This window comes from Ambystoma mexicanum, chromosome 4q (genome assembly GCF_040938575.1).
Source record: "Ambystoma mexicanum isolate Mex_15411 chromosome 4q, UKY_AmexF1_1, whole genome shotgun sequence".
Classification (NCBI taxonomy): Eukaryota; Metazoa; Chordata; class Amphibia; order Caudata; family Ambystomatidae; genus Ambystoma; species Ambystoma mexicanum.
In genome coordinates this window covers 734,226,410-734,252,936 of record NC_090928.1, presented here as the reverse complement: position 1 = coordinate 734,252,936, position 26,527 = coordinate 734,226,410, and the positions used below count along the sequence as shown (strand labels likewise).

Below are 26,527 nucleotides of genomic sequence, written 5' to 3'. Positions count from 1 at the left end.
ACCCAACGTGCCACTGGCAGGGGGGTTTAGCAGTATCGATTTAGACTGACCAGTCTGCATCCCCAGTGGGTGAATTATTAATTTGTCAATGCATTTATTCTGGAGCACAGTGCCAGACAGCTCAAAATGTCTTTTGACACTGCTATTTCCCACCTCCGGTGATGAATTACATAAGGTCAATTTATTGCTTATTAGTGGAGCTAGTCTGTCACTATTTATCCCACTTGGAATATGATAGTCCACCCCAACTTGACAGGACATTGCCCTATATTTTTTATATTTCTTAGATCATTCAGTCTGTTTCTGCCTATTGAAATTCGGGAGCTTTTCACTCTTCGTATCCTTCTCAACATTGAATTTGATCGTGGATACCTCTTCAGGTTCAACATTGGAGAGAGTTTTTTTATTATTTTTTATTTTCTTTTTCTCTTCCACTAGTTTCGGCACTTGGGAAGTGGATGCTTGTACATTATTGTCCAATAATGATTTTGATTCATCATCTAATTGATGGAGATCAATGAGTTCATCATCTATTGAGTGATTGCATAATGTTATAATATTTGCACTATGACTCTTAATTTTTTAGCGGGCTCATTGTTAGATTTTTTTGTCAGCTCTTATCTTTGCTTTATTTCTGTAAGCTCTTCTCTTTTGTGCCCTAAGAACCAAATGTTTCTCTCTATGTGTAAGCCCAACTGCTGGAGTGCTGTGAATATCAAGGTCTATAACCACGTTTCCATCTGATACCTCATCGATTCCTACAGCTAAATCCAGTAAATCGGTCAATGCTGAAGGACTATTCGGACTCTCTGACAAATTTTGTAGATCAGGCATAGTAGATTGACAAATGTCATTTAGATCATTAGATCTAGCCTTTTGGGCATCCACCAAAAGCTTCATATCATTAAGCATTATTTACATTCTTACAGAATTCGAGGCAACCGCTTGTACCAAGGCCTCATCTGATTTACTTTGAGGCCTTACTCTTTCCAGCCTTTTGCTAGCGGCGACATCAGCATAGGACTTAGGTGTGTATTCAGGAATCCAAACAGAATCAGTGGTTTGATTCACAGATCCCAGTCTTTTTTGCTGCAGGTGAAAGTGCATATATTGTATCACATGCAAAAAGAAGGCCTTCAAGTTTATTCGCTTCCCCAAGATGTCTGACAGTGATAACTTAATTTCCCTTACTTCCCAGCGTGTCTGTTCATGATCCTTATCAAGCAAATTTAAGATTTGTGTAAGTACTGGAAAATCAGAATTCTCATTAGCAGCACTATCAGGCAGTGGAGGAGGCGATCCATGAGACTGGCTTGGTACATTTGCACCTATGGCATTCACTACTCCTAATTCCCTCACATGGTCCTCCTGACCAATCTGCTCGCAAAATTCAGTATTTAGATATCTGCTTTTAGTTACTTGAGTGGGAGAACTAGAAGAAGGCAGATTTTCAACCAAAATTACTCCTTTCGTCATACACTACAGAATGGAACTTGAAAGTCTCATACACTTTTCTAACTCCGCCTCTATCACAGGAGTTCGGAGTTTAGAGGGCCCGGTAATTCCTCCCTCAGGGAACCCGGGCCCGGACCTTCCCCATGGCCATTCGAGCCCCGATAGGGCTCAATGGGAATGGATGCAGGGAGCTAACAACGGGCTGATTAGAACCGGCTCGTTGTTAGCTCCCTGGTCCCCTCGCGGATTTTACTTGGCGTCCTTACCGGGTCCCGTGAGGGGACCGTATAATCATGTGGATTGGGTTTAACGGGTCTGCATCCATTAGCGGCACCCGTTAACCCAGTCTGCCAAGATTGTAATGAGGCCATTATGTTTGTTTTATTCGAAGCTGTATAAGGGCTAGGATGTAATTTTCTCCCACTTCTCAAATCATTTACCATGATACAATACACTGAGCCTCATTACGAGGTGGGCAGTAAGGGATACCGGGCACCGTTAAGGAGACCGGTGCCGGTAATCGCTTACCGCGCAATTCTGAGGTCCCTTAGCGGGAACCGTAAAGAACGTGTGGTCTGACCACACGTTCTTTACGGGACCCGTTAAGGGACCTTGGAGCTAATAACGGGCCCGCAATTAGCGGGCCCGTTATTAGCGCCTTCCCCCTTCTCATACACTACAGATATGGAACTTGAAAGTCTCATACACTTTCCTAACTCCGCCTTTATCACAGGAGCAAACATAGAAAAGTCTGAAATACGATTATTAAATTGCTCATAAGAGATTTCAATTGGGGCAGAATTATTCAGAAGAAATAAATGATTAGATGGAATTGGCACATTACTAATGTTATGCTCAATATCATTAACTTGATGCAAGGTGTATGTTATGGGAGGAACAGTAAAAGGGCCGTAAATATGTGCCACTGCTGATGCAACATGGGGCTGCACATTTTCAGAACTAGATGGCAGTAGCTGTGCTTCACATCTTGTGGATAGCTTTTCATCCATTCCATCAAAGGATGCTTTTGATGGCCCGGGATCCTCATGGACCAGAAAGTCATTTGGCCTCATTACGGCTTTGGCGGTAGCCATGCCGCTATTGGCGGCATGGTTGCCTCCAAAACCGGGTCCGGGTTGCCTGAATGGGGAATTACCGGGCCATTCCGAGTTTGGAGGGCCTGGTAATTCCTCCCTCAGGGAATCAGGGCCCGGACCTTCCCCAATTTTATTCGAGCCCCCATAGGGCTCAATGGGAATGGGTGCAGGGAGCTAACAACGGGCTGATTACGACCGGCTCGTTGTTAGCTCCCTGGTCCCCTCGCGGGACCCAGTAACGACGCCTGGTTTTACTTGGCGTCCTTACCGAGTCCCGTGAGGGGACCTCATAATCAGGTGGAATGGGTTTATTGGGTCTGCATCCATTAGCGGCACCCGTTAACCCATTCCGCCAAGATTGTAATGAGGCCCATTATGTTTATTTTATTTGAAGCTGTATAAGGGCTAGGATGCAATTTTCTCCCACTTCTCAAGTCATTTACCATGATACAATACACTGGGCCTCATTACGAGGTGGGCAGTAAGGGATACCGGGCACCGTTAAGGAGACCGGTGCCGGTAATCGCTTACCGCGCAATTCCGAGGTCCCTTAGCGGGAACCGTAAAGGACGTTTGGTCTAACCACACGTTCTTTACGGGACCCGTTAAGGGACCTTGGAGCTAATAACGGGCCCGCAATTAGCGGGCCCGTTATTAGCGCCTTCCCACTTTCCATTGAGCCCTATGGGGGCTCAAATGGGAATGGGGAATGGCATTTTGAATGGGGACTTACTGGGTCCGCCTAGGTCGGAATGTCCCGGTAAGTTCCCACTCCACCAGACCAGACCCGGACACGATTTTGGAGGCAGCCATGGTGCTAATAGCGCCATGGCTACCTCCAAAGTCGTAATGAGGCCCACTGTCTCTCCCGACTGTGTACACATGAGAAAAAACAACAAAACCAAATACCTTTACTAGTAGGTGATCGTAGCCCACACTATTCTTCTATTTTTGTAGAAAGCGTTTTCTTGAAGTAAATTAGTTAACCCATAGACAAAAGAGATTTACAGAGGCTGCATGCCTCTATGTAAGTTCAGTGCACACAGAATTTCGTCACCTGCGCTCCAAACTAATAAAAACGTGTTGCAGAAGCCAATGAACCCCATACGCTGCAGTTTCTTTTCAGTAAGATTGAAAACAACACATATCTCATGCATGCAATCAAATATGCCAAACAAGGATGCTTGTACACTCAGCTTACAGGAAAATCGGAATGTTAACAGAACAAAACTCAATTACCTTGCATACATCGACCGCAACTATGATGAGCTTAGAGGAAATGGGCGGTCATAAGAGATGAAATACCCACAACAGGACACACAACCCGCAAACCCGCGCACCCAAACGCCCAACAGCACACTTTGGTGCACCTCGGGTGCACGTGCGGGGCGTGTGTACCAGGGCTGATATAGGCTTTCTGGGTAGGCCGGAGATGAGACCAAGTAGGAGAACTAAAGAATGGGCAAAACAACAAATTTTGCAAAAAGCGTTAGTCCTCAAACACGTGGAATGAGTTGGTAACACAAGTCCAATCAGAAAAATTACTTCTGGTAGAAGAGTGAAATGACTTCACTGCGTTACGACTGCGGGCAACAACGTCCAAAGGTGCTTCCTCTTGACGACGGCACCACTGAGAGGGAAGTCCACAAAGGCAGTTGAGCAGAGTATCAGAGTATCAGCCCAACAGCACACTTTGGTGCACTTTGGGTGTTAACGCCCTGTATTACCGCTGGCAGTATTAGCGTGTGGTATGAGCACCGAAAAATCCCTATTGGACCCAATGGGGAGTGGAGATTTACTGTTAACGCACAACCCGTGATCCGGCGGTAATACCAACTGACTGGTGAGCACTAACGCTATTACAGTTGGGCGGTATTACAGCCAGGATACCGCCCAACTCGTGATGAGGCCCGTAGCCTCTACCTGCCTTTTACCAAACTATGGTCCACATAACAGCACTGACATGCACTGATGCTATCACAATATGTCCTTCACCCCTGGATCCCTCCCTCCCTTTGTTTGTACCATATATTTCCTGCTTTCACCTCTACTTATCTTCCCCATACACATTTTATTTCCTCCAGCAGACTAAGGCCTGGACGATCCTGATGGGGGTACAGTACGCCACTCCAGCTACAGGCGTGTGGGCTCTGAAACTACTATCTAGTGATTTGCCACAGTGTAAAAACACATTCATATAAAATATCATATAGGAAGAGAAGGTGAAGCAGGAAAAACACCACACAGTAAAAAAAAAACAGTGAAAAAAATTGCATCTTGAATTACTTGAAAAGCAGTTTTGGGATGAATGGCAGTAAGACATCACAGAAATAGTGCTTGGAAGGCTAATGAATCCCATTGGAGGAATAGCCTGAATGTGTTTTATTATGCAACATGATTGCTTGAGTCAAATGACAGTAAACACATATTTTTATAGCAAAGCATTGGTGGCTTTGCTGCTCGTCACTATTTTGCTCATAGCATTCTTCCATCATCGATCAACATTTTTACTGTTTAATTACATAATGAGTTGTCGCTTTTTTGAAGTTCAAACAAAACCACTGCTTATAGATATATCATGCAAAAAAGAAAGAAAAAAATATATCAGTACCTTTTTACATATGTATAATTTCACACATCTTTTTTTGCTCATTTTCAAATCTCCCATTTTGGTTTCCGATGGTAACTCTTGGAGAACTGCTCAAAGAATAAACATTCTGGGTTAGAAAGAAGGATGTGAGCTGATGTTCATAACCAGTTACATTTTAGACGGTTTGCTTTTTCTGTCGCACTGACTCATACACTCACATATACAAATAGCTTTCTCGGGTGGAAGTGTGACATGTGACAGGTGTCTTATGGTCTGTACAGCAAGATGGCTCTATTTTACAAAACTGCTGAAAATAGAAGTAATGTACTCTGGAAACCCCACTTTGGTGGTGTGGGGGTATGTTGGTGGGTGGAAGGGCAAGGCTGAGGTTTAGGGTGGGGAGGGGATGGAGCCCCAGCCCATATCATGCAACACCCTATCTCTTCACAGAACCTAAGCCTGGAGATTTGGATACACACAAAGCACATTTTGGGAACAGAAGAGTGCCCTCATTTTTATATTTGAAATATGCCTGATAGTGATTCAGCAAGAAAGCTTTTGAGCAAACAATGGAAGTTGGACTCCTTACTCTTTTCGTTTGTCTCAATACTCACCCTAACAAAACAAGTTTGTAAATTGCAAAACTTATATACCAAGTTGGACAGCTTGTAAACTATAAGTGAGGCTTTGGTGTCGAGATGCACCTAAGACCTGTCACAGTATATCAGATCAAACAAATAGAGTGAAAGACAGCACCTCCAAGCATAATAGGATACATGTTTCTTGAACAAGATCCATGTTTGGCCTGGTCACGTGCTCAGTTCATTCAGCCCTTCCACCTTGTGAAGCCCATAAAAAATACTTTCGTGTTGGGTAACTCACAAACATCACTTAATCAGTGCCAAGCTGCCTGAAGTTGAATGTGAGCTTTACAAGTGAAACTGCTTATTATTCTCCTGTTTAGAACATGGCCATGGGGGTGGGGTGTTGAATGCACTGACTGAGGTGTGATTATTATTGACCATTCTGTGCATTTGTTTCAATGGGGCACCATATGTATTCCCATCCTTCCTACATTTATAGTTTTCGGTCATGGGTGCCAGTGTGAGCCAAACATAATGTTATATAATATATAGAGCGTGTATAGAGGAGATGATGGCCTTGATAGACAAAAGTCCTTCTTTCTCTTCACTCAGCTAGACTTATCCCGCCTTTGCTAAATGGTATGAAACTTAAGACTCTGATGTATGCAGATGGTACAGTCCTAATCAACCTTACTCCTGTTGGATTACAGCAGAGATTATTGAATACAAATGTATTTTTAATGACCATAGGTTGAAACTAAATGTGTCAAAAACAATGATTGTGGTCTTTGGAAAGGAAGGGTCAAAGTGCAGCTGGTCTGTTAAGCATGAAAACATTGAAGTTGTCCGATCCTAGAAGTATTTAGGGTTAGTGTTTGCTAACAATGACAGCCGGGCTACACATATAAATATGATTGTTAATCAGGTTGCAGCAGGTTGCCACAGGTTGCTATTGCACTTTTAGGGTTATAGAGAGTAGCATATTCAACAACTGCCTCTCAGTGGTGGAGCCTAATACCCAGATCTAGGGGTTCTCCACCTGTGCATGCCTATATGGTATGCATAACATATTCTTGAGGAAAGGGTATGGGCTGTCGCCCGGCTCCCCAGATGACACACTGAGGCTCGAGTTAGGTGTTATTAGTATAACCTTCCAGGTACAGCAGAGGTTTTTAGAATGTTGTCTGCTCTGCAAATCCCAATATAAGTAACGCTCCTATAGCGCCAGTGACCTCTCCCTCGCAGGAACAAAGGAATAAAGTATAAAAGTCAAATCAGGTCCCCAGAGTGCAGAAGGACAGCCTTGATGATTTGGTTAAATGTGCTCCCCATAAAGGCCAGAATGAATTGACGGGGTATACACACGTGGCGCGGTTGTAGTAATGACACTGATGGATAAAGACAAGGATATTATGCATTTTGTATTGGTTTGTAAAAATTGTATTGGATTTGAAAAGGAGATGGATTAAGCACCATTTTCTTAAAAACAACATTACGACATGTACGGATCACGTTGGGCCTCATTATAAGTTTGTGGGTATCCCAGCAGTAATGTTGGCGAGATACTGGCAAACGGGTCTACAGTTCATGAAGCCTAATATCCCAGTATTACCGGGATATTACAGGTGTTGGCAAGGCTTTCATTCCCCATTCCATGGAGTCCTTCCAGACTGCATGAGAGGAATTTCACTCACACTTTTCTAGTTTGTACACTGAACCACTTCTAGCATTGAATCCTAATAGCACATGTTGAATGCTTTGCTATGTAGAGTGTTATGTTGAACGCTTAGTGAGAAATTGCTTTCTTATTTCTTGAATCCAGAGAAATGACTCATGTTGCTTCCCTGTTTGTTTCTTAAGTCAGAATGTTTCCAATGCAGTGGACACCAGTATTTGCACAGTGTTGATGTATGTTTCCAAATTCATGTATATGTGCTAAGGATAGTACTAATGGTGAAATATGTGGCATTGTTGATTTGTCTCTTACTGGGCGGCACGCTCAGATTCTCTGTTTTTAATGACGAATGTCAAATATAGTGAGCTAAACGATTGGGCGGTATTGCCCTAGTTTGTTTTGGCCAGTATTTTTTTTTACCAAAATGACATTCACATCGCTCTTTCTAGAATGAGGTGCTTGGTATTCCAGACAGGGAGCTTTTAACTGTGTTAATTTCTTCGCTCTCATTGTACAAATTAGAAATTCAGCAGCATGTTTTTTTTTTTCCAGGCAGATGGCACCCGCCCAATAATCTCACATTCAATTTGTTCACATTGCAAGGCATTGCAGTTGTATTTTGTCAGCTTAGACAAGTTTTTAAAAACTGTGTTAAATTTGGCTGCACATTTCTGATTAAAAAAAACAGCACTAACGTGTACTCTTCTTACTGAAGCAGATGTATAAACATGCACATGAAATGGTGTTTTAACTGACAGACTGTTTGGCGGAATAGCATATCCTTACAGCCTGATGGCCCATCATCATCACTTCCACGGCACAGATTGAAAACATCTCTCCCTTCGTTGATGTCCAGAATCTTCAAACACGTTTCCAGCACGGTATTAGTGTTTGTGTCTTTTGGGACCTTCAAATGCAATTTCTGTTGCAATCCTGAAAAATATTAAAGTGTATTATCCATTTTGGAGGCCAAAATGTATAAGTGATTCTCAGAATGAGCATTGATGCTACATATATGACCCTCAGAAGAAAAACTGAACACATTATACAACAGAAACATTTTATTCTAAGATACTACATTCGAAACATACTTCAGAAACCTAGACAGTGGGACACAGAAGGACTTTGTTTAGTTCATATCATGGTAAGAAATAACATACAAGCAGAACAAATATCAAACTTGAAAGGATTTTTTATGTGTTTTTTAAGATTCTTAATTGGGATTCAGATGATGGCTTGGGTAGAGGTTAGGCAGAGGGTGTGCTTGGATGTTTGAGCTGCAAAGAGGGGAAAGGCATATACACGACATAATGTATGACTAAGCATTGATAAGCACAATAGTTTTGATTATTGTTTTGTAAAAAGCATTTCACAAACCCAAGGCAGAAGCCTACATGCGCACATAAACACACACATATGCATCTAGCCATGACTACATGAGTGCAGTGGAGTGGAGAGTTATGCAAGAAAGGTGAGGGAGGATGCAATGAAGAACTCTGAGTTGAACAGGCACGATGAAACAACATTGATGCTTTATAGGGATTAGAAAATCTGGTCGTCAAATTTGGTTTGGACCCCTAACTTTCTGAATGTAGACCATTGCTGGGGACATAACAGAAGAGACATATACCACATGGGAGGAGACCGTAGAACATGATGGCCTACAAAGACTGTGATCTTGGAGTTATCATAGTTGAGTTTCAGGGTGATGTTGTTCACCCACGATGAGATTTCACTCATACAGTTTTGAAAGCAGATGAGTGGGAAGTTAGCTATACTGTAACAGAGAGCCAAATAATGAAACGTTGTGAGATGTGTTAAATAGCAAAAACGGTCGGACATAGAGGTTGAAGAAGAGGGGTGAGGGCTTGGGGGCACCAAATATGAGTCCAATAAAAAGAGGAAGTGAACGCAGGGATGAAGGGACTGCCTGAAAGATGTCTGAAATAAAGGACCAAAGCCAGTGAAGGGCAGAGCCTGTGATGACTGTGGGCTGAAGACTAGAATATCATAATCAATAAGGTTGAAGGCTGCAAGAGGTCTGAAAGGACTAGGGAAACAGATATCCCGTAATCAGTTGTTGCATTAAACTAGTGCCAACCTGGGTGAACGGAAAACTCAAATGATAACCCTCATAGAGCAAGTGACACCAGGAATGTGATATCTAGATATGAACACCAATATACTGTGGGTTACATGAGCTATAACTACAGCACTTCTTTATGTTCAGCTTCCAAACTTCCCACTATGGAATCTTCAAATCAAAGCTCTAAGAGTTAAAGCATCTCAATACATGCAATGCCACACATCTAAATGTGTGCCTGATAGGGTGGTGTCCAGTTTGAGTTGCTTGTTGTCAGAGGGTATTGGGTTTGTAGCTTGATAAGAGAGTGATGTGCAGTTTGTGTGTTTTGATAGTTTGATTCTCTAGCCATCTGTGTGTGTTGTAGGTGGGAGGAATGGGTTGTGTGGAAGAGAGGAGTGGTTAGTGTATTTTGGGTGATCATTGGGTATTTGTAGCTATATTATTGTTTTTAATTCTGTATTTATCCCTTGTTTCCATTTTATGGGTTGTATTAGCAGGCATTGGATGAGCTGGTTTGGTCTGCTTGTGAGGGTAGTTTGTGTATAGGTGTTCTATGTTTATCTCAGCAATTTGAATTGTCTGGTTTTTAGTAGTTTTCTGAACATTAAGTGGTCTTCGGAAAGGAAATAAGAATGATGGATCGAGTTCCACAGTTCGCCTATCAGATAGAAGAAGGTGGTTCCTCTGAATTGTCTTCCATCAAAGTGTCTTGTTTCTATGTGGAGGTCGGTGCTAGATCTTAAGTCTCTTCTCAGTTGAAATTGGGTGATTTGTGCTGGGATGAATTCAGCACCCTGTCTGTGTACGATTTATGGGCAATGCCTAGAGCTTTCAAGTTGATGCATTTATTTACTGGTACTCTGTGTAGGCTTCTTAGGGCTGGTATAACTTGGTCTCTTCTATTTAGTCTCAGTAGTCTTGCTGAACTATTATATATGTGTTGTAGATTATTGCCAGGTTGTTTGGGCATTCCTAGGTATAAACTATTTGTGTAGTCTATCCTAGATAATGCCAAGAATGTGACCGTGAGGGTTCTGTGTGTGAAATTGGATTAGGGAAGGATCCCTCCTATTAAATGCCAGAGGTAGAAAACATGTTTTGATATTGCATTGACTTGTGCTTCCAATGTGAGACCGTTGTCCATAAGGATTCCCAGATTTCTTTGTCACTGTTGAGGTCTTTGGTTGGGTTCCCATGCTGCGTGTCAAGGTGAGGAATATCTGTTAGACTGTCTTCACATGGGTGGATCATTATTTCTCTTCTGGTTGGGTTTAGTTTGAGGTTGTTGTTTGCCATCCAGGTGTTTATGTCATTGAGGTATTTATTGACGGTGTTGTCAAGGTCGTTGTCATTGATGATGAGTTGGGTATCATCTGCATATGTGTTAGCTGTAAATTCATGTGTTTGAATTAGCTTTATTAGGGGGTTCATATACATTTTGGAGAGGAGTGGGGGGCTTGATCCTTGTGGCCTATTGTATTGCTTCTCTTTTTGCTCTTTGGTCGGACGTGATGCTGTCACATAGTGTGTGCAAGGGTAAGATGCTGTTACTGCATGAAATAGTTTTTTTTATTTCCTTGGTGATTCTAAACATTTATTTTTGTGGATTTGTTGCCAATTGGATTCTCATAGTATTGTAGACTTTCTTGGCTTCAGGACAGTTTTGTATATCCAAATTTGTCATTGTAGTTGACTTTGTCCATTCAGTTGTAGTACTTCCTCCATCGGTTTTCTAGTTTAATAGAATGTTACTAAAATGTTTACTAGAACGTTACTGCCCAAAAACTCTTCTTTTCTCAAAGTAAAAAGACTCTTAGTGAGTTGCATAAATAATACATTTATAAATAATAAACCTTTCCCCTACATCCCCTGTTCTTTGTGTTCTTCTCTCAGGCCTACCATTGCTTGAAAAAAAGTCGAGAGATAGTTCACCATGATATGTTCTATATGCTTTGCTAATTTACCCTAGAAACTTGGCACACTCCTTTTGCCAACTACAGCACTTGTTGTGCTCTCTTTTCTCCTGGGTACGAATCCCTGACTCGATTTATAACTGCTTGGTTCACTCTCCTGCCAAGCAGTGATGCTTTAATGGCACTTCTCATGTGGGTGCGGGTCCCAGACTCGCAACATTCAATTTGCCTTGGTAAGCTCTCCTGCAAAGCAATACTTCCCCTTTGGGTATGGGTCCCAACTACACAATATTCGATTCAACTTGGTGTACTTTCCAGCCAAGTCTTTGCCCTCTAGAGAACACTGTGAGTCCCAGACTCGTAACATGCACTGTTGCTTGGTCTATTCCCCTGCCAAGCAACAATTCCAACATGGACTGTCTCTTTTTAGGTGGCAGTCCCAGACTCACAATATTTGGTTTGGATTTGTTTGTTTCTCATATGGGTGCAGGTCTCAGACTCGCACTGTTCAAATTGGTTTCTTTTCTGACTTTGAAATGGATGCGTGTCCCAAACGTGCACCCGGTTTCCAGGTCCCAGACCCTCTTATAATGGCCTCCTCATTCACCCTCTCGCTCACCCAGACCTCCTGCGCTATTCAGGCAAACTGAGTGCCTGTTGACTTTCCACTGGACGGTACCAGCGTTTCCCAAGTGGATGCAGCATCCCTGCAGGCTTCCGGTCATGTTCAGACTTCCTTTCCGGTAGGCAGTGGCTTAATGGGCAACTGCTTCTTTCTGGAGGCACATCTTCTCTGCTGGGTGCTTTGCCGGTGCTCAGCAAGCCCAGAGGTACTGGGTGGCATTAATGTGACCAGTCCTGGCTCCTGGGACCTTGCTTGTGTTATCCTTTTCCTCCCCTTTCGGTTTCCCACCAGCTCATTCTCTGCCTTCTCGCCACTGTTTCGTTTGCCGGTTTCTCCTCGATCAAGTCAGCTGTTCCATGTTTAAACTCCTGCATTGGGAAAGGGAGTTTCTTTCAACCAATCACATTAGCTGAAGAACTAGAGTGCTCATTCTGCTTCCTGATAGTGATCTTTGGACTCCTGATCATCTTCCTCTTTTCAGTCCTTAAGAAGCTAGAATGTTCATTCTGTTTCTCTGTAATAATCTTTGAACTCCTGATCATCTTCTTCTCAGTATAAATCAGAGAGTCAGATGTGAAACATTCTATATAATCTAAAGTTTGGAGCCTGTCAAGTATGTTAGATTGACGACATTGACAATGATTGATATGAGCCATATCACAAGGAGGGAGTGTCAGATTTAATATTGAAGATGGGTTTAGGGGTAATAATATGGGGGCATACTGCCTTCTCTGAAGATGGTCATCCCTAATCCCATAAGGATGTGCCTTCCCCATGCAATCCTCCCTCAGTGCACCACCCCCAGTGACATTATTGTACTGTGGATGCACCACCCTGGCCACATGGGAAAGGACTCCCCTAGGAGAGAAAGGACAACATCCTCAGATTGGTCACAGACCCCTCTTGCTATCTAACAACAATTTTCTTTATTGGCTTTGTAAAGTCAAATCTTTAGATGCAAACTGTAGAAACAGGAGCATACATGCACTACACTTCTCAGAAAATACCGATCACTGGTGTCCAATAAAGCCAGGAGAAACATAGGAGAACATCACCAATACCCACACATCACTATGTACACTTTTGTTTTATTTTATTGCTGGTATCGTCTTGCAGCTGTCATGGTCCAGTTGGGATTTTCTCACCTTGGGGTTTTATCTTTTAATACTTACAGTGTATTACCAAGATTGGTGAGCCCTGTGTTTCACCACTGGTGCAAGTACAGCTAGCAGACGTTTGCATTACAATGCACACTCCTCTTCTTCTAGTAAGTACACTAACATCTCATTTCCAATAGCAGTGTGGTAGGGATGTCCCTCTGATATGATGATGTTAGCCTACTACAGCTGGCCTGCCACCAGGTTTGGTCACTTGCAATTTGTTCACACCTTTTGATATAGGAAATCTCTGTCTGGCCAGGCTGAAAGATGTTAATTGTGATTAAAGGGCAATGTCTTGATTGCTTTACTTAACACTTACATACCCCACTCCAACCATTCTAGTCTATTTAAAAGGCCCAATTCTAGAGATAACCTTACAGTTACTCATTGGACATTGAACGCATGGGCTACTGCACCAGCTCTACCTGCTACCTGAACTTCTGCTTTCACTGCAATGCTGAAATCGATAATCCTAGCAGTGTGAAACTGCATCAGCCTGAGCAGGAGTGCTAAACTCAGGGAGAGTTAAGCTACTTAATATGCAAAAAAAAGGGGGCAGGGTTCTCGGAGTCCCTCTACCAGCACGAACATGGCCCTTTGAACTGTTCTTGGGTGGATGGTCCCCGGGAGAGTCTCAACCAAGTCTTTAGCTCACTGTCCCTTTCACAGAGGAGAAATATCCCTGCATATCAGTCTTTGTCCTGCCCTGTGGCAGTCCAGCACTGAAATGCTAGGCAATTCTCCTCTGAACAAGAGTACCAACAGCAACCCCGGACATGTGTTTCAGCCTAATTGGGCCTCATCACTGAGGCGAAGCTGTGCCGAGATTAAAGCAATACCCTTTATCGCGGGAGGCAGATGAGGGCATTATGAAACCATTACAGCCCTAGTTAAACAAGGCATTTTAATTCCATTAGAATCGTTGTGCAACACAGCTGTGTACCCTGTGAAAAAGGCAACACAGGAGTCATGGCGATTTATATAGGATATGCGCACTTTGAACCACTTTGTCTAGGGAGAATTTCCTCTAGCTCCGAATCCAGCAACAATTTTGTGTAGCATTTCAATGGAAGCTACCCACTTCATGGTTATGGACTTGAAGAATGCCTTCTTCTCTCTACCACTCCATCTAGACTAACAGGATTTGATTTCATTCCTATATAGAAACACACTCAGCTTCCACAAGGGTGCTACAAGTTCCCTTACATATTCAACAGAGTACTGCAGATGGACTAAGGCAATGTACAAATGAAAAGTACTGTCATACAGTACGTAGAAAACATCTTGATCTTCAGCAACACAAAAATGCAATGCAGAAATGACTCACTACACATGCTGACTGTGCTTGTAGAAAAGGGTATAAGGTAGACAAAGCCAAACTAGAATATTGCTAAAAAGAGGTGTTAAACACTGGATAACTGATATCACAAGAAGGACGGAAAGTGATACCAGAAGGGCAGAGGCAATTTTCAAGACTCCAAAACCCATGAGCATAAGACAAATGCAGCAGTTTTTAGGTATCTGCAATGACTGCAGGGCATGTGTATTCAACTACAGCACATATACAAGGCCTTTGTTGAGCGCACTAAAGGAAGCACAAAGAGGGGACGGCACATTAAAATGGATAGAAGAAATGACTGGGGCATTTGTGGAGCTGAAGTTTGCAATATGTAGGGCTCCAGTGTTTGGGATCCCAGGATATCAAGGCAAATTTGACCTATTCTCACACTCCAACAGAGTAGTAATGGCAATACTGACACAGAAGACAACCATGGGTCACAACCCATTAGTTTTCTACAGCTGGAAACTAGACCCAGTAATGAGCGGTCACTACCCTTGTAAGCAGGCACTAGCTGCTGCTACATTTGCAGTGGATCAATCAACAGGTTTTATCATGGGATGCAGCACCACTCTTTTTGTGGAACATGAATGGCCCAAAAGTATGCTGACTGCACAAAGGGCTCCAGGATATGAGGTGATCCTATCAAATCCAGCCATCAAAATAGTAAGATGCTGACTGGAGAAACTGGCGACATTCATTGCCAAGCCCATGGAGGAGGGAGAATATATACACAACTGCACTACAAATATAGAAAGCTACGACGACATCCCAAGAGTGAGAGAGAACGTACTTGATGGGGAGAAGTCCTTTACATTGACGGCTCATCAACTATAGACGAGACCACGGGGAGAGACATACTGGGGTGGCAGTAGTGAGGCTAAAGGAGAATGGGACAAGCAAGATGTTAGTAATCACATGCGTATCATGGCATTTTACAGCACAAGCTGAAGAGCTAGTAGCTCTAATACTAGCACTGGAACAGAGTAAGAACAAGGAAGTGACAGTATATTCAGATTAAGCCTTTGTGATGTCTAGAGTCCATTCTGGACTGTCACGTTGGCTAAGGAGGGGCTTCCAACATGCTGATGGGTTGCTGGTGCAGCACATGCTCTTATTGGGCAGAATAATAGAAGCACTCCAACTCCCAAGAAGCATAGTGGTCACGAAATGCCAGTTCCACACGAGGGGGAAGGATCCCATCTCCAGGAGCAACAAGGCAGTAGACGCGGAAGTAAAATATGCAGCATATTTTGAATACATCTTGGATATGGACACCCCATCTCAGGGGCGTAATTTTGTACAAACAATGGTACTGAAGGAAGGCTATAATACACTACCAGTGACACAAATAGTGGAATTACAGGGAATGCACCAAGAGAGGAGAAGGAATTATGGGTAAAAAGGGGTGTTGTATATAACCCTCAGACGCCTGATGGCAGCAAGAAAGCACGGTAATGTAGTTATGCCCTTATCGTTGTTGCACACGGCACTGACAAAACTACACCATCCTACCCATATGGGGAAGGATGTATTTGCTGCTCACCTTTGAGAAGATTGGTTTTGGCCCAACCTGGAGGAGCACGCCTCAGAATTTATGACTAATTGCCTTGTCTGCAGGCCATTTACTGCAGGCCATACACTTAGAGTATTGAGAGGAGCCATAACTCGCCCACTGGGTCCATTCCAAAACCTTCATGTCGATTATGTAGATATGCTCCAAGTATGTCAGGACTACCGCTACATGATAGGGGTTGTATGCCCGTTCTCCTGATGGATCAACGCTGGTACCTGTTCGCATACTGATGCCCTTCAGGCAGCAAAATTCCTAGTTAGAGAAATGTTCCTAAGGTGGGGCATATGTAAGGTCCTGCGGTAAGAAAAAAGCCTTCACTTCGCCAATGAAATGTTCCATCACATTACTACTTTGCTAGGAATTCAACACAAATTCTCCTGTGTGTACCACTCACAGGTGAACAGTATATGCAAGCCACTTAACGGGCTGCTCAAAGAGTAAATTGCCATGATAAATGTCACCTTAAATAAAAGTTGGCTCTACTGTCTGCCTTTAGCATTATTTGCATTGTGCAGCAAACCAGGGTCTGACCACCACTTAAACCCACATGAGGTGGTAACAGGGCAGTGCATGCCACTTCCCCTGGCTCCTCCCACTTGGGCTTTGACATATGCAGAAACAATGTCTAATGTATTGGGACATGAAATCTCTGATTACACTTCTGTCTTGATGGCTAGGGCCTCTTTTATTTCTCGCCAACTGCAGGCACAACAGGAGAGGCCCAAAGGAAAGGAAGGAGGTAATGATACAGAAACAAATGAAGAATGGCTTAAACCACCACAACTCTACCCTGAGGATACAGTACTACTGCTGGAATTCACCAGGACCTTTTTCAAGCCCAGGTTCACGGGTCCACATGAAATCGAGGAAATAACAGATTGAGCAGTGAAAATGCAGGGCAAGAAGGCCTGGAATTTCCTCAGTGACATCAAGCGCTGACAAGCAGCGGCCTATTCTAGCAACGACAGAGAAAGGGCCAACATCCCAAAAGAAGAACAACAAATGGATCAACAAACAACATTACACCCCAGCAGAGGTCAGCCTATGATTACTCGCTCCCGAGCGAGAGAGATAGGGAAAGAACTTTCTACACATCCAGAGTGAGGATACACTGTTTATTTATTATTTTTCTTTTTGTTCACTGACAGCATTCTTCGTGAAAGTAGCGACTGTGATTTATCCACTGTCCCATGCTTACGCAAGACCCTCAACCATGACCTTTCAAGGCCAATTGTCAATTTTGTTGGGAAGTCCAACCATGTAAGAAAGCCCCATCCCAGTTTATTCTTTATTATTTTCCTGACCTATTTGTCCCAAACGTACCCTCAACTTAAAAGAATATTGGGTAACATGGGTGTGGTATAACCCTGAAGGGGATTGCTGTTACGTGACATGGCGTTTGAATGAGCATGCAAGATTTTATGGACATTTAGAAGGAGTAACAAAGATTCATTTAGAAGGAGTAACAAAGATTTGGCTGCCGGAAATGATGGTGAATAGTTTTGGAGGAGTGGTCGACAAGTCGACCAGAGGGAGGACTAAAGAGAGGGTCCCCAGAATGGCCCTCATGTCTCCTATGTGAATGTCAGCCTGAAGGATAAAAAATGAGAGGTGCCAGTCACTGTTTGGCCAACCACCGAGTGAACAAGTGTATCCCAAGTATGGGAACAGATATTCTCTTAGCCAACCATTCAAACCCGATCCAGTTGATGTCTTCGTAGGGCACGTGCTTCATCACTGGATCAGGTTGACTGATGATAACAACCAGCTATGCTGACGTCACCAGTGATAACGCGACATAGCGACGTTAGTCAGAAAGTAGATATGTACGCCTTCACTAAGTTACACAGACATACGCACACAAAAGGAATATGCTTAAACTGTTCTCTAGAAAGAGGACAGATACATATACTTACTATCAAAAGCTTTACTTTTTCACTAGCCAAATGAAGAAACACAAGACAGCAAAGTATACATGGAGCCAGCTTGCAGTTGCTTCATCACAACTAACCATAAGGAGCTACAGGGACATGTAAGAAAACTATAAGGGCTCGAATAATACTCATATCTAAAAAGGAAGTACTAGAACATATAGGGAAACCATAGAAGGACCGTAGTGAATTTGCATGAAGCCATAGGCCTCAAAATAGGGAAGAAGAGAAGCAGACTCTGCATCGCGAAGCACAGAGCCAGTGTTTGCAGCCCAGGACAAGGGTGAGTGGAAAATTCCTAGTTTCCGAGGCAGTGAGCAACCTGCAAAATACAGAATAAAATCCTCAATAATTGCAGACCGACAAGCTCAGTTTTGTGGTCCTTGCCCACGTGACCCAGCCGAGCCGAACTATGACCATATACTTGTGGTGGGTAGAGGAGTTGTTCCCAACATAGCAGACAAGACTGATACATGCGTTGTTCACAGAAGGTTGCAACCTGCAGGCACTCTCCCAGGCTAGGTGGCTATATCAGTGGCAACAATGGGGACACACAGTCTTATAGGTCTTATAGGTACACCAAGTGCTGTGAACAGAACAGGGTCCCAGGCTAGGGAGACCCGCTCCAGCCAATCCAGACGCTCTGACCCAGGGGTGGTGTATAATGTTGCACGGGCCAGTGGTGATCATGCGACCCTGAAACATAGTAATAGATTGTTTTTGGGGAAGTCTCAGGCAGACCCACCTGACATGGGCAGACCAATGGAACAACTCACATAGGGGATTTTCATAGGAGTTATCACCCACGTTACACAATGGATGCGGCCCTTCGTTTTTTGGGATGGGTTGGTGGTTGTGACATCACTAAGAAACAATACCAAGTGACGCAGGATCAGGAGTGGTGATTGCCAGAGATTTTGTTGTTTCCTTTATGATCCCTGTCTTCTGAAGAACAAAGACCGTTTATTTGCCCCATGCCTGAATTCTCCATTATTGCCGGGGGGAAGGGTTCAGATGGGCCCCAAATACTCTGCTAACTTGTGCCATTATTGGTATGAACACCCCCATGTCCAACAAAAAGTAAAAAACTGATGCACAGGATAGCCTGTGGCAAAAATTCACAGGGACTCAATTTGAGCTCTCCACTGAAGCCAGCAAACAGCGCCTATAAAAGCAAAACAGACCATAGACAGACGCGATGAATGCAACAGCAGAGCTGGAAATATCTAGTAATAACCAATCTTTGTGTGGTGCTTCACACTTCCTTCAAGGCCTTGGTCATCTGAACACACATTGGGGAAAACAAAAATAAAGTCTAATTAAATAAACAGGACAAGATCTTAGAATTATGTTCTAGTTACTTGAATGACAGAAAGCTACCAACTCTTTGCCGGGCCTAGTTCTGTATCTCTTAGGTCCCCCGGCTAAGCCTCTGCTTGTTTTGCCAGTCTCCTTCTCTGTAATTTGACCAATGAATAAAGTGTCAATTGCTGCTTTTGCTGCCACTTTAATGCCCCCTCTGACGCCTGCCACTGCCCCACTCTTACTCTGCCCTTGCTAATCTTCAACTCTCTATCACCAACACCCAGGACATTCTTGCCCCTGTCATGAGGATCTACTTAACACCTGCCTCCAAGCGCAATACCTGGTTTGACTCCGACCTAACCTTTCCCGGAACGCAAGTGCAGAGTTGCTATGATGTGATATGATAGGTTATTTATAACGTGCTTAATACCCAGAGGTTTCTAAGCGCAGAGCCGGGGATCGAACCTGTGTTGCTCCGTGTCGTCTTGCTTCCAAGATAAGCACGTTGCCGCTGAGCTATCCTCCTGAGACAAAGCGGAAGCAGAAGTGGCAGACATCTGGCCCATCCTCTTATAGACTGGCCTGCCGCCTGTCCCAAAGGCTATGCAGACTCTCCATCTGCTTGAAGAAGAGGGCCCATATCCAAGCCTGCATCTCTGGGGCCACTAATAACATGGACAAACTGTCTAAAATATGCAAAGAACTTGCCAATCCTACAGCAGTCTCCACTTCTACTCTGCCATCCCTGACCCTCTGTACTTCACTGGCCTCCCACTTCTTAACCAAAACTCAGGACATCTTGTACTCACTCTCCTCTACTCCCCTCTCTCATCCCTCCCCAGTTCCCAGTACTCCCTTGGCCCCCCTCTCCTTTTCCCTCCTACTCTCCTCTTTCTCAACCATAACACCAAATGAGGTCTCTAGACAAGTTCTCTATATGAAAGTATCCTCTAAACATGTGTGTCCCTGCTCCTCCAGAATTATCAAGGACAACATTACCTCCCTTGTGCCAGCCATGGCTGATTTCTGTAATCACGCATTCGCCACTGGCTCCTTCCTGCTACACCTCAAGCACTCCCTTGTGCATCCTCTCCTCAAAAAACCCTCTGCTGACTCCTCTTGCCCGGCTAAGTACTGTCCTATCTCCATTACCCCCTTCCTGGGTAAACTGGAGAAGCTGGTCATTTCCCAACTGATCCAACACACTGAATCTGTTGGTTGTCTTCATGACCACCAATCTGGCTTCAGAGAGCCAGAAGCAACAAAACTGCTCTTCTGAATACTCATGAACACTTGCTCTCAAATCTTGATTCCAACTCTCCTTCCATTCTTATCTTTCTGGATCTTTCCTCTGCATTCAACACGGTCAATCATGCCACACTGACAAATAGGCTCTGTGACACCTCTGGCATCAAAGGCCTGGCACTGGACTGGTTAACCTCCTTCCTCTCTGACCATCCTTCCCAGGTTCAACTGGGCCCTTTTCTCTCCCCTATCACACTCTCAACCTTTAGGGTCCCTCAAGGCTCTATCCTCTCACCATGGTTCTTCAACATCTACCTTGCCCCTTTGGCCCACCTGATCTCCTCCTCCCTCTCTGCTCACTTCCGCTCATATACAGTGTTATGCAGTCGACACACATCGCTCCTTCAAGCTTCCTCTACTCAGGGGCGTAGGAGACACACACAATCTGGGGGGGCAGGGGACACCTTGGGGACTTTGCTGTAGACACAAGCCAACCAAGCTGCCATAGGGCAGAATGCTAAAGGGTTATAAATATGTTAGATTTATTTTAAGAAAGTACACAGAATAAGGGCAGTTTTAAAAACACAGTGGGCCTCATTACGACCCGGGCGGTAAGGGATTACCGTTACCGGTAAGGGCACCAGTACCGGTAAACCCTTACCGCCCTACTACGAGTTCCCTTTGAGGATCCTCCCTTAACGCCTGGTTATACCAGGCGTTAAGGACAGGACCCCAAAGGGACCTTAGAGCTAATAACGGTACCGCAATTTGCGGTACCGTTATTAGCGCCTTCCCCATTCCCATTGAGCCCTATGGGGGCTCAAATGGGAATGGGGAAGGGTCCTGGTGAATGGGGAATTATCGCCCCCGCCAACCTTGGAATGGGGCGGTAATAGCTCCATTCACCAGGGCAGAGTCGTGAGGTTTTGGAGGCAGCCATGGCGCTGATAGCGCCATGGTTACCTCCAGCCTCGTAATGTCCTCCAGTAACACTTTAAATCATTTGTAGATTTCTCATCTATGGCACAATGGGTCTCATCACAAGTGGGCAGTATCCCAGCAGGAAATCCACCAATATACCACCCAATGCTATCGCGTTACCGCAACTTGGACCGTCGCTATTAGAGCCAGATCCCAATTTGCGTTGGTGCAGTAAATCCCAATTTTTTTCAGATTCATAGGACTAAATGGGGCATTTTTGGCACAATTACAGCAGTGCTAAAACACTGCAGTAATCACACTGAAAATGGGTGGAAAGTTGGTGGATTTACCCCAAACTCAGAGCTGGGGCTGAATCCTCCAAGTTTCAACAAACTCAGGACTTATGCAGAGCCGGAATGCGGCAGTAATAAAATTACCGCTGCATTTTTACCATTCTGTCCAACCCCTGATGAGGCCCAATATTTAAAGCCGATGTTAAACATATTTTCATGAAAACAGTTTGAAATAAAGTATTTGTGCACTGCTAAAAAAAACTTTCAAACATTTGAAATCTTACAGTAGGAATTTTAAGGAAACAAAGTTCTCTTAATCTCTTTGAAGAACTCTATGTAGTTGTCTTGAGGGGGCTTCGATATTGTTAAAGTGTTCACATTATGTGTTGGACTTCAGGAATGGTTTGTAGAGGGTCAAAATAATTGGTTCTCTTTTATGCAAAAAAGGTAGGAATCAATATTTGAATGATGTTTCTCCAAAATAGGAAAGAAAGTTCAGAGATATTCTTCTGGACTACTGGACTCCTGTAACATTGGGAGCAGGATACAGAAGCATACGTTTGTCTCCAAAACCTATTTGGGTTTCAACAATCAAATAATCAAAAAGGTTTATGTATCTTCTGGCGCTACAAAACTATCTCTGGAGCCTTATATCACTGACAATACATTGGTGTAGAAAGCACACTGCCAGTGTCCTATATCAGTAAGGTGGAATAATTTGAAGGAACTCTACACAGTGTGATTTATTTTGCATTAGCATTCCACTGCTGGGGGGAAGCCACAGAGCATTAACAGGACATGAGTGGTGGAACCTCACTCAAAATGCTGGCGCTAATACATGGTGAGTGATAGGAGATGAAGACAGACCCATTCTCATGCCATTCACGTGCATACAGAATGGACATTGTCACAAAACATTCATAGGAAACAAGACAAGTGTGGTGGGGGCTGATGTGGTTATTGGCAAACAAATCTCACCTATCCTTAAACAATAACCTGAATCACAAAATATGTTGTGTTTCACAATGTACATGTTGTTTTATATATATTTACTACATAACGCACACACTGGTCCCTTACAAATGTATGAACAATCTTAAGTAAGAAATACAACTATATAAAATATATACAAAATGATAAAAATTATAAACATGAAATTCCATCTAGACCAATGAGCCCATCTCCCTTCTTTAATGACCTTCCATCTCCTTCACCAACTCTCTTTTGGGAAATAGGCACAGAGTAAAAATTACCAATTATTTCATTATAAGTGATGAACAGGAAAATGTGTTAATGTTTTGTGTTATTCAGTACACATTGCAGATTATTTCGCAAGTGTCGGTATTTCTCCTAGATCCATGTTATCTGTATGTATATTGCACATAGCAACATGATTCCGTCTTTTCTGAGACATGGTTGAATGTAGCAAGATTTTGAGTCGTTGCATAGCACTGAAGCTTCTCTCATTGGAAGAAGCTGGAAGAGTTAAGAGTATCCGCATTGGCTTTGCCTGTACAAAGAAACCTCTTCCTGTGGGAAGGATCCTTCCGAGAAATGTCTACTAGTTCTGAGACTAACGAAAACCTGGGGATGCTTAATAAGGTTGTTAATTGTGCAGAGAGGAGGAAATATTTCATTTCTGGGAATTTAACAATCTTTTCAGAGCTTCTTCCTGGTTGGTGGAAGAGTTGAATGGAAGAGATCAGAATGTGGGAGTGTGGGAGAGTGAAAGAAGGGTGTGAACAGTGGGAGAGTTGTTAACAGTGTGGTAAAAGAAAATGATCCGAGTGGAGGAGCATTTGAGAGGATGCAGGTATATATATACGTAGATAATAACCACAATAAAGGTCAGATACAATTACTTTTTTTTTTTTATTGATTTAGCTGTTAAAAACAACTTTTCAATATACAAAATTCAAACATTTTAAAACCCAACAAACATTTCCATTTAAAATTCATTTAGGATGTACAAACTCAAACAGCGACAGTACTATTATTGCTTTAACATCACGAAAGACATATTGGTACATATCAGTCAGTCTACACCCCTCAGGTAGCTATTACATCACAATTAGAACATTCATAAAACACAGTTTATCTGGTAGATGACTTAGCAAACAGTTACCCCTCTTTAAGTCGGTCGCTGCTTGAGATTGGAACCGCCTCTCAGGTAGAAATGTCCCAGTTTATGGCCATCAAAAAATTACTTAAGTCCACCTTGACAGAGTGATTGTTAGAACACAATAAAAAAGACCAGCGCATGTCATAGGCAATGATTGTTAACGTACTCATCACCTTTGAAAAATGTTTTGATCTTAAGATAGATAATTGGGCACAATTGCAGACCAAGTGTTCAAGAGATTCATTCGTGGTGGAATCATTACAGAATCTGCATGACATAAGTGCTCGAGGTCTCAAATTGCGTCTCACTTGAACTTGATGAGTGGGCCATAGATCAAATCGTGCCCTCATTATTCCTGATCTTAATGCTACTGATGGAAATTTTAGTAGATAAGACTCTGGACTTTTTACCGGTTTGGGCCAGAATCGATACTTACATGGTTGGCGGTATTTTTGGCATTTCTCTAAGGTCTTAATCCAGTCTAGTTGGTATAAAAGATTTTTTGCCTTTGTTGGATTAGATATTATCAAGGCTATTGGTCAATCCATAGTTTTACAAAGGATTTATCCGATGTTAGCATAAAGCCAGAGATGATCGACAGAATAGTAACTTTTTGAGAAGCCACTATGCATTTACGCAGAAACATACAACAACGCCATGTATAGATAGCATGCATTGAGACGAGTCCCAATTCATAACGCAGCCAAGGACCGGGAACACAGTTCGGCAAAGATAACACCGCTCGCCAATATTTTCCCTCGAACCTATCAAGAATAGATTTTCTAAGATTTTGACAATTCAGGATGGATTCCGCTCCATATATAATCGAAGGGATGGCTTTTACAGTCCAGAAAACTATAGCCGGTTTAATGGAAAATTTCCCAAATTTGTGCAATATTATTCTGGTCTGCGAAATGGTCGCGGTCAGCTTTGCCTCCATGCGCTCTATCTGGCTGCGTGAATTGGTTAGGCCATCAAAATCAACGCCTAAGTAGGTGTAAATTGGCACAATATCTAGTGGTGTATTATTTATTGACCACGCTAGCCTGGACCTACTAAGTTTGTTAGCTTGGTAGACTACAATCTGTTTTTTTTTAGTGTTGACCACCAGTTGGTTCTTACATAGGTACAGGTTAAATGCATCTATAAGATTCTGTAGGCCCTTCGGCGTTTTAGAAATTAGGACAATGTCATCAGCATAGTTCAAGTTAGTAATTTTAAACCCTTTCAAGACAGGGGCATCAGAACATATCTGTAGAAAGGAAATACTCAGGTCATGTATGAAATAGTTAAAAATTGCTGCCGCTAATAGGCAACCTTGTTTTAAGCCTCGCACGGTCTTAATAGGAGCAGATAGCAACCCCTCCAAAGTAAGCCTTACACGAATAGAGGTTGCACCATGAAATGCATGGATGATATCAAAGAGGTCTGATGGACAATTATCTCTTATTAATTTTGCCAATAGTAAGGGACGAGAAAAAGAGTCAAATGCAGCGTGCAAGTCAATAAACGCGAAATAGACTGACTGCTTATGAGACTGGCAGAGGGCTTTCATTGTGTTTAACGTAAAAAGATTGACACAGGTGCCCATGCCCGCAACAAAACCCGTTTGGTGAAGATCACGTTTACCACAGGTTTCTGTCCATTGATTGAACTCTGACAATACTAGTTTTGCAAACAGTTTACCTGGGGTATCTAGCAGGGCAATTGGCCGGTAATTACGAGGATCAGAGCGGTCACCCTTCTTATAGATAGGGACTATCACAGAACTTAGCCAAGAGGCTGGGAGTCTGCGATTAGTCAACACTTGTTTGCATGAAGGTTTAAAGCCCAAAGACTTGGATTGTCCTTCAAGATGACATTATGGAGGCCATCGGGACCGGCAGCTCATGATGAGCTTAATTTTTTGATCATTGCTTCAAGAAGATAAGGGGAGCAATGAATGTCCCAGGGTTTAGAGGACTGGTTCTGGTGATCGTTCGTATCAAATTCTGGATCACTATAGAGATCAGAGAAATGTGATACCCAAACGGCCTCTGTTACAGGATTTGATTGCACATGGGCTTGAGCTATATTTGGTTTTTGATTAAGATATCGCCATATTTCTGCTGAGTTTTTAGACCAAATTGCAGATAGCATCGCTTCACCGTCTTGTTGGAAAAGCTTGGCTCGGTGTCCTCGAATCCAATTCATGTATTTGCATTTAGCTGTTTTTAGGTTGGCATTAATGTTAGCGTTATTTGTCATAAGAATTACTCTTTTTTTCTTTGCGATATTCGGCCTTGCGAGCTTTAATTGCAAAGTCAAATGTATGCTTATGAGTTTTTACATTTGGATTTGGAACAATTGTGTGCCGAAATGGATCAAGAAAATCAATATACTCAATCAGTTTAGATGATTTATCATACTGATGAATTGCATGCGTGAACTTCATAAGATTTCCATGCGTCCATCTGAGCCGATTTTTGGTATTATTGACCATGAAATGCTGGTCAAGCCATTGTCTAGGGGAATTCATAGGCGTCCAAGCTAACTGAAGGGAGAGAAGATGGTGATCACTTACAGACCCCTGTATTATCTCAAACAGGAGAATGCGGGTAAACATGGTTC

The 26,527-nt window shown here is 43.1% G+C and overlaps 1 protein-coding gene across 1 annotated transcript in view; it reads right to left on the bottom strand.

The window, feature by feature from the left end:
* The window catches only part of LOC138467284 (uncharacterized), a 504,409-nt gene that overhangs the window by 122,612 nt on the left and 355,270 nt on the right, over positions 1–26,527 (bottom strand). The window contains exons 5-6 of the mRNA XM_069607283.1: positions 8,188–8,334; positions 5,164–5,249 (exon numbers count right to left, since the gene is read on the bottom strand). Of these exons, the coding sequence (XP_069463384.1) occupies positions 5,164–5,249; positions 8,188–8,334 (233 nt within the window). The remainder of the gene's footprint in view (positions 1–5,163; positions 5,250–8,187; positions 8,335–26,527) is intronic.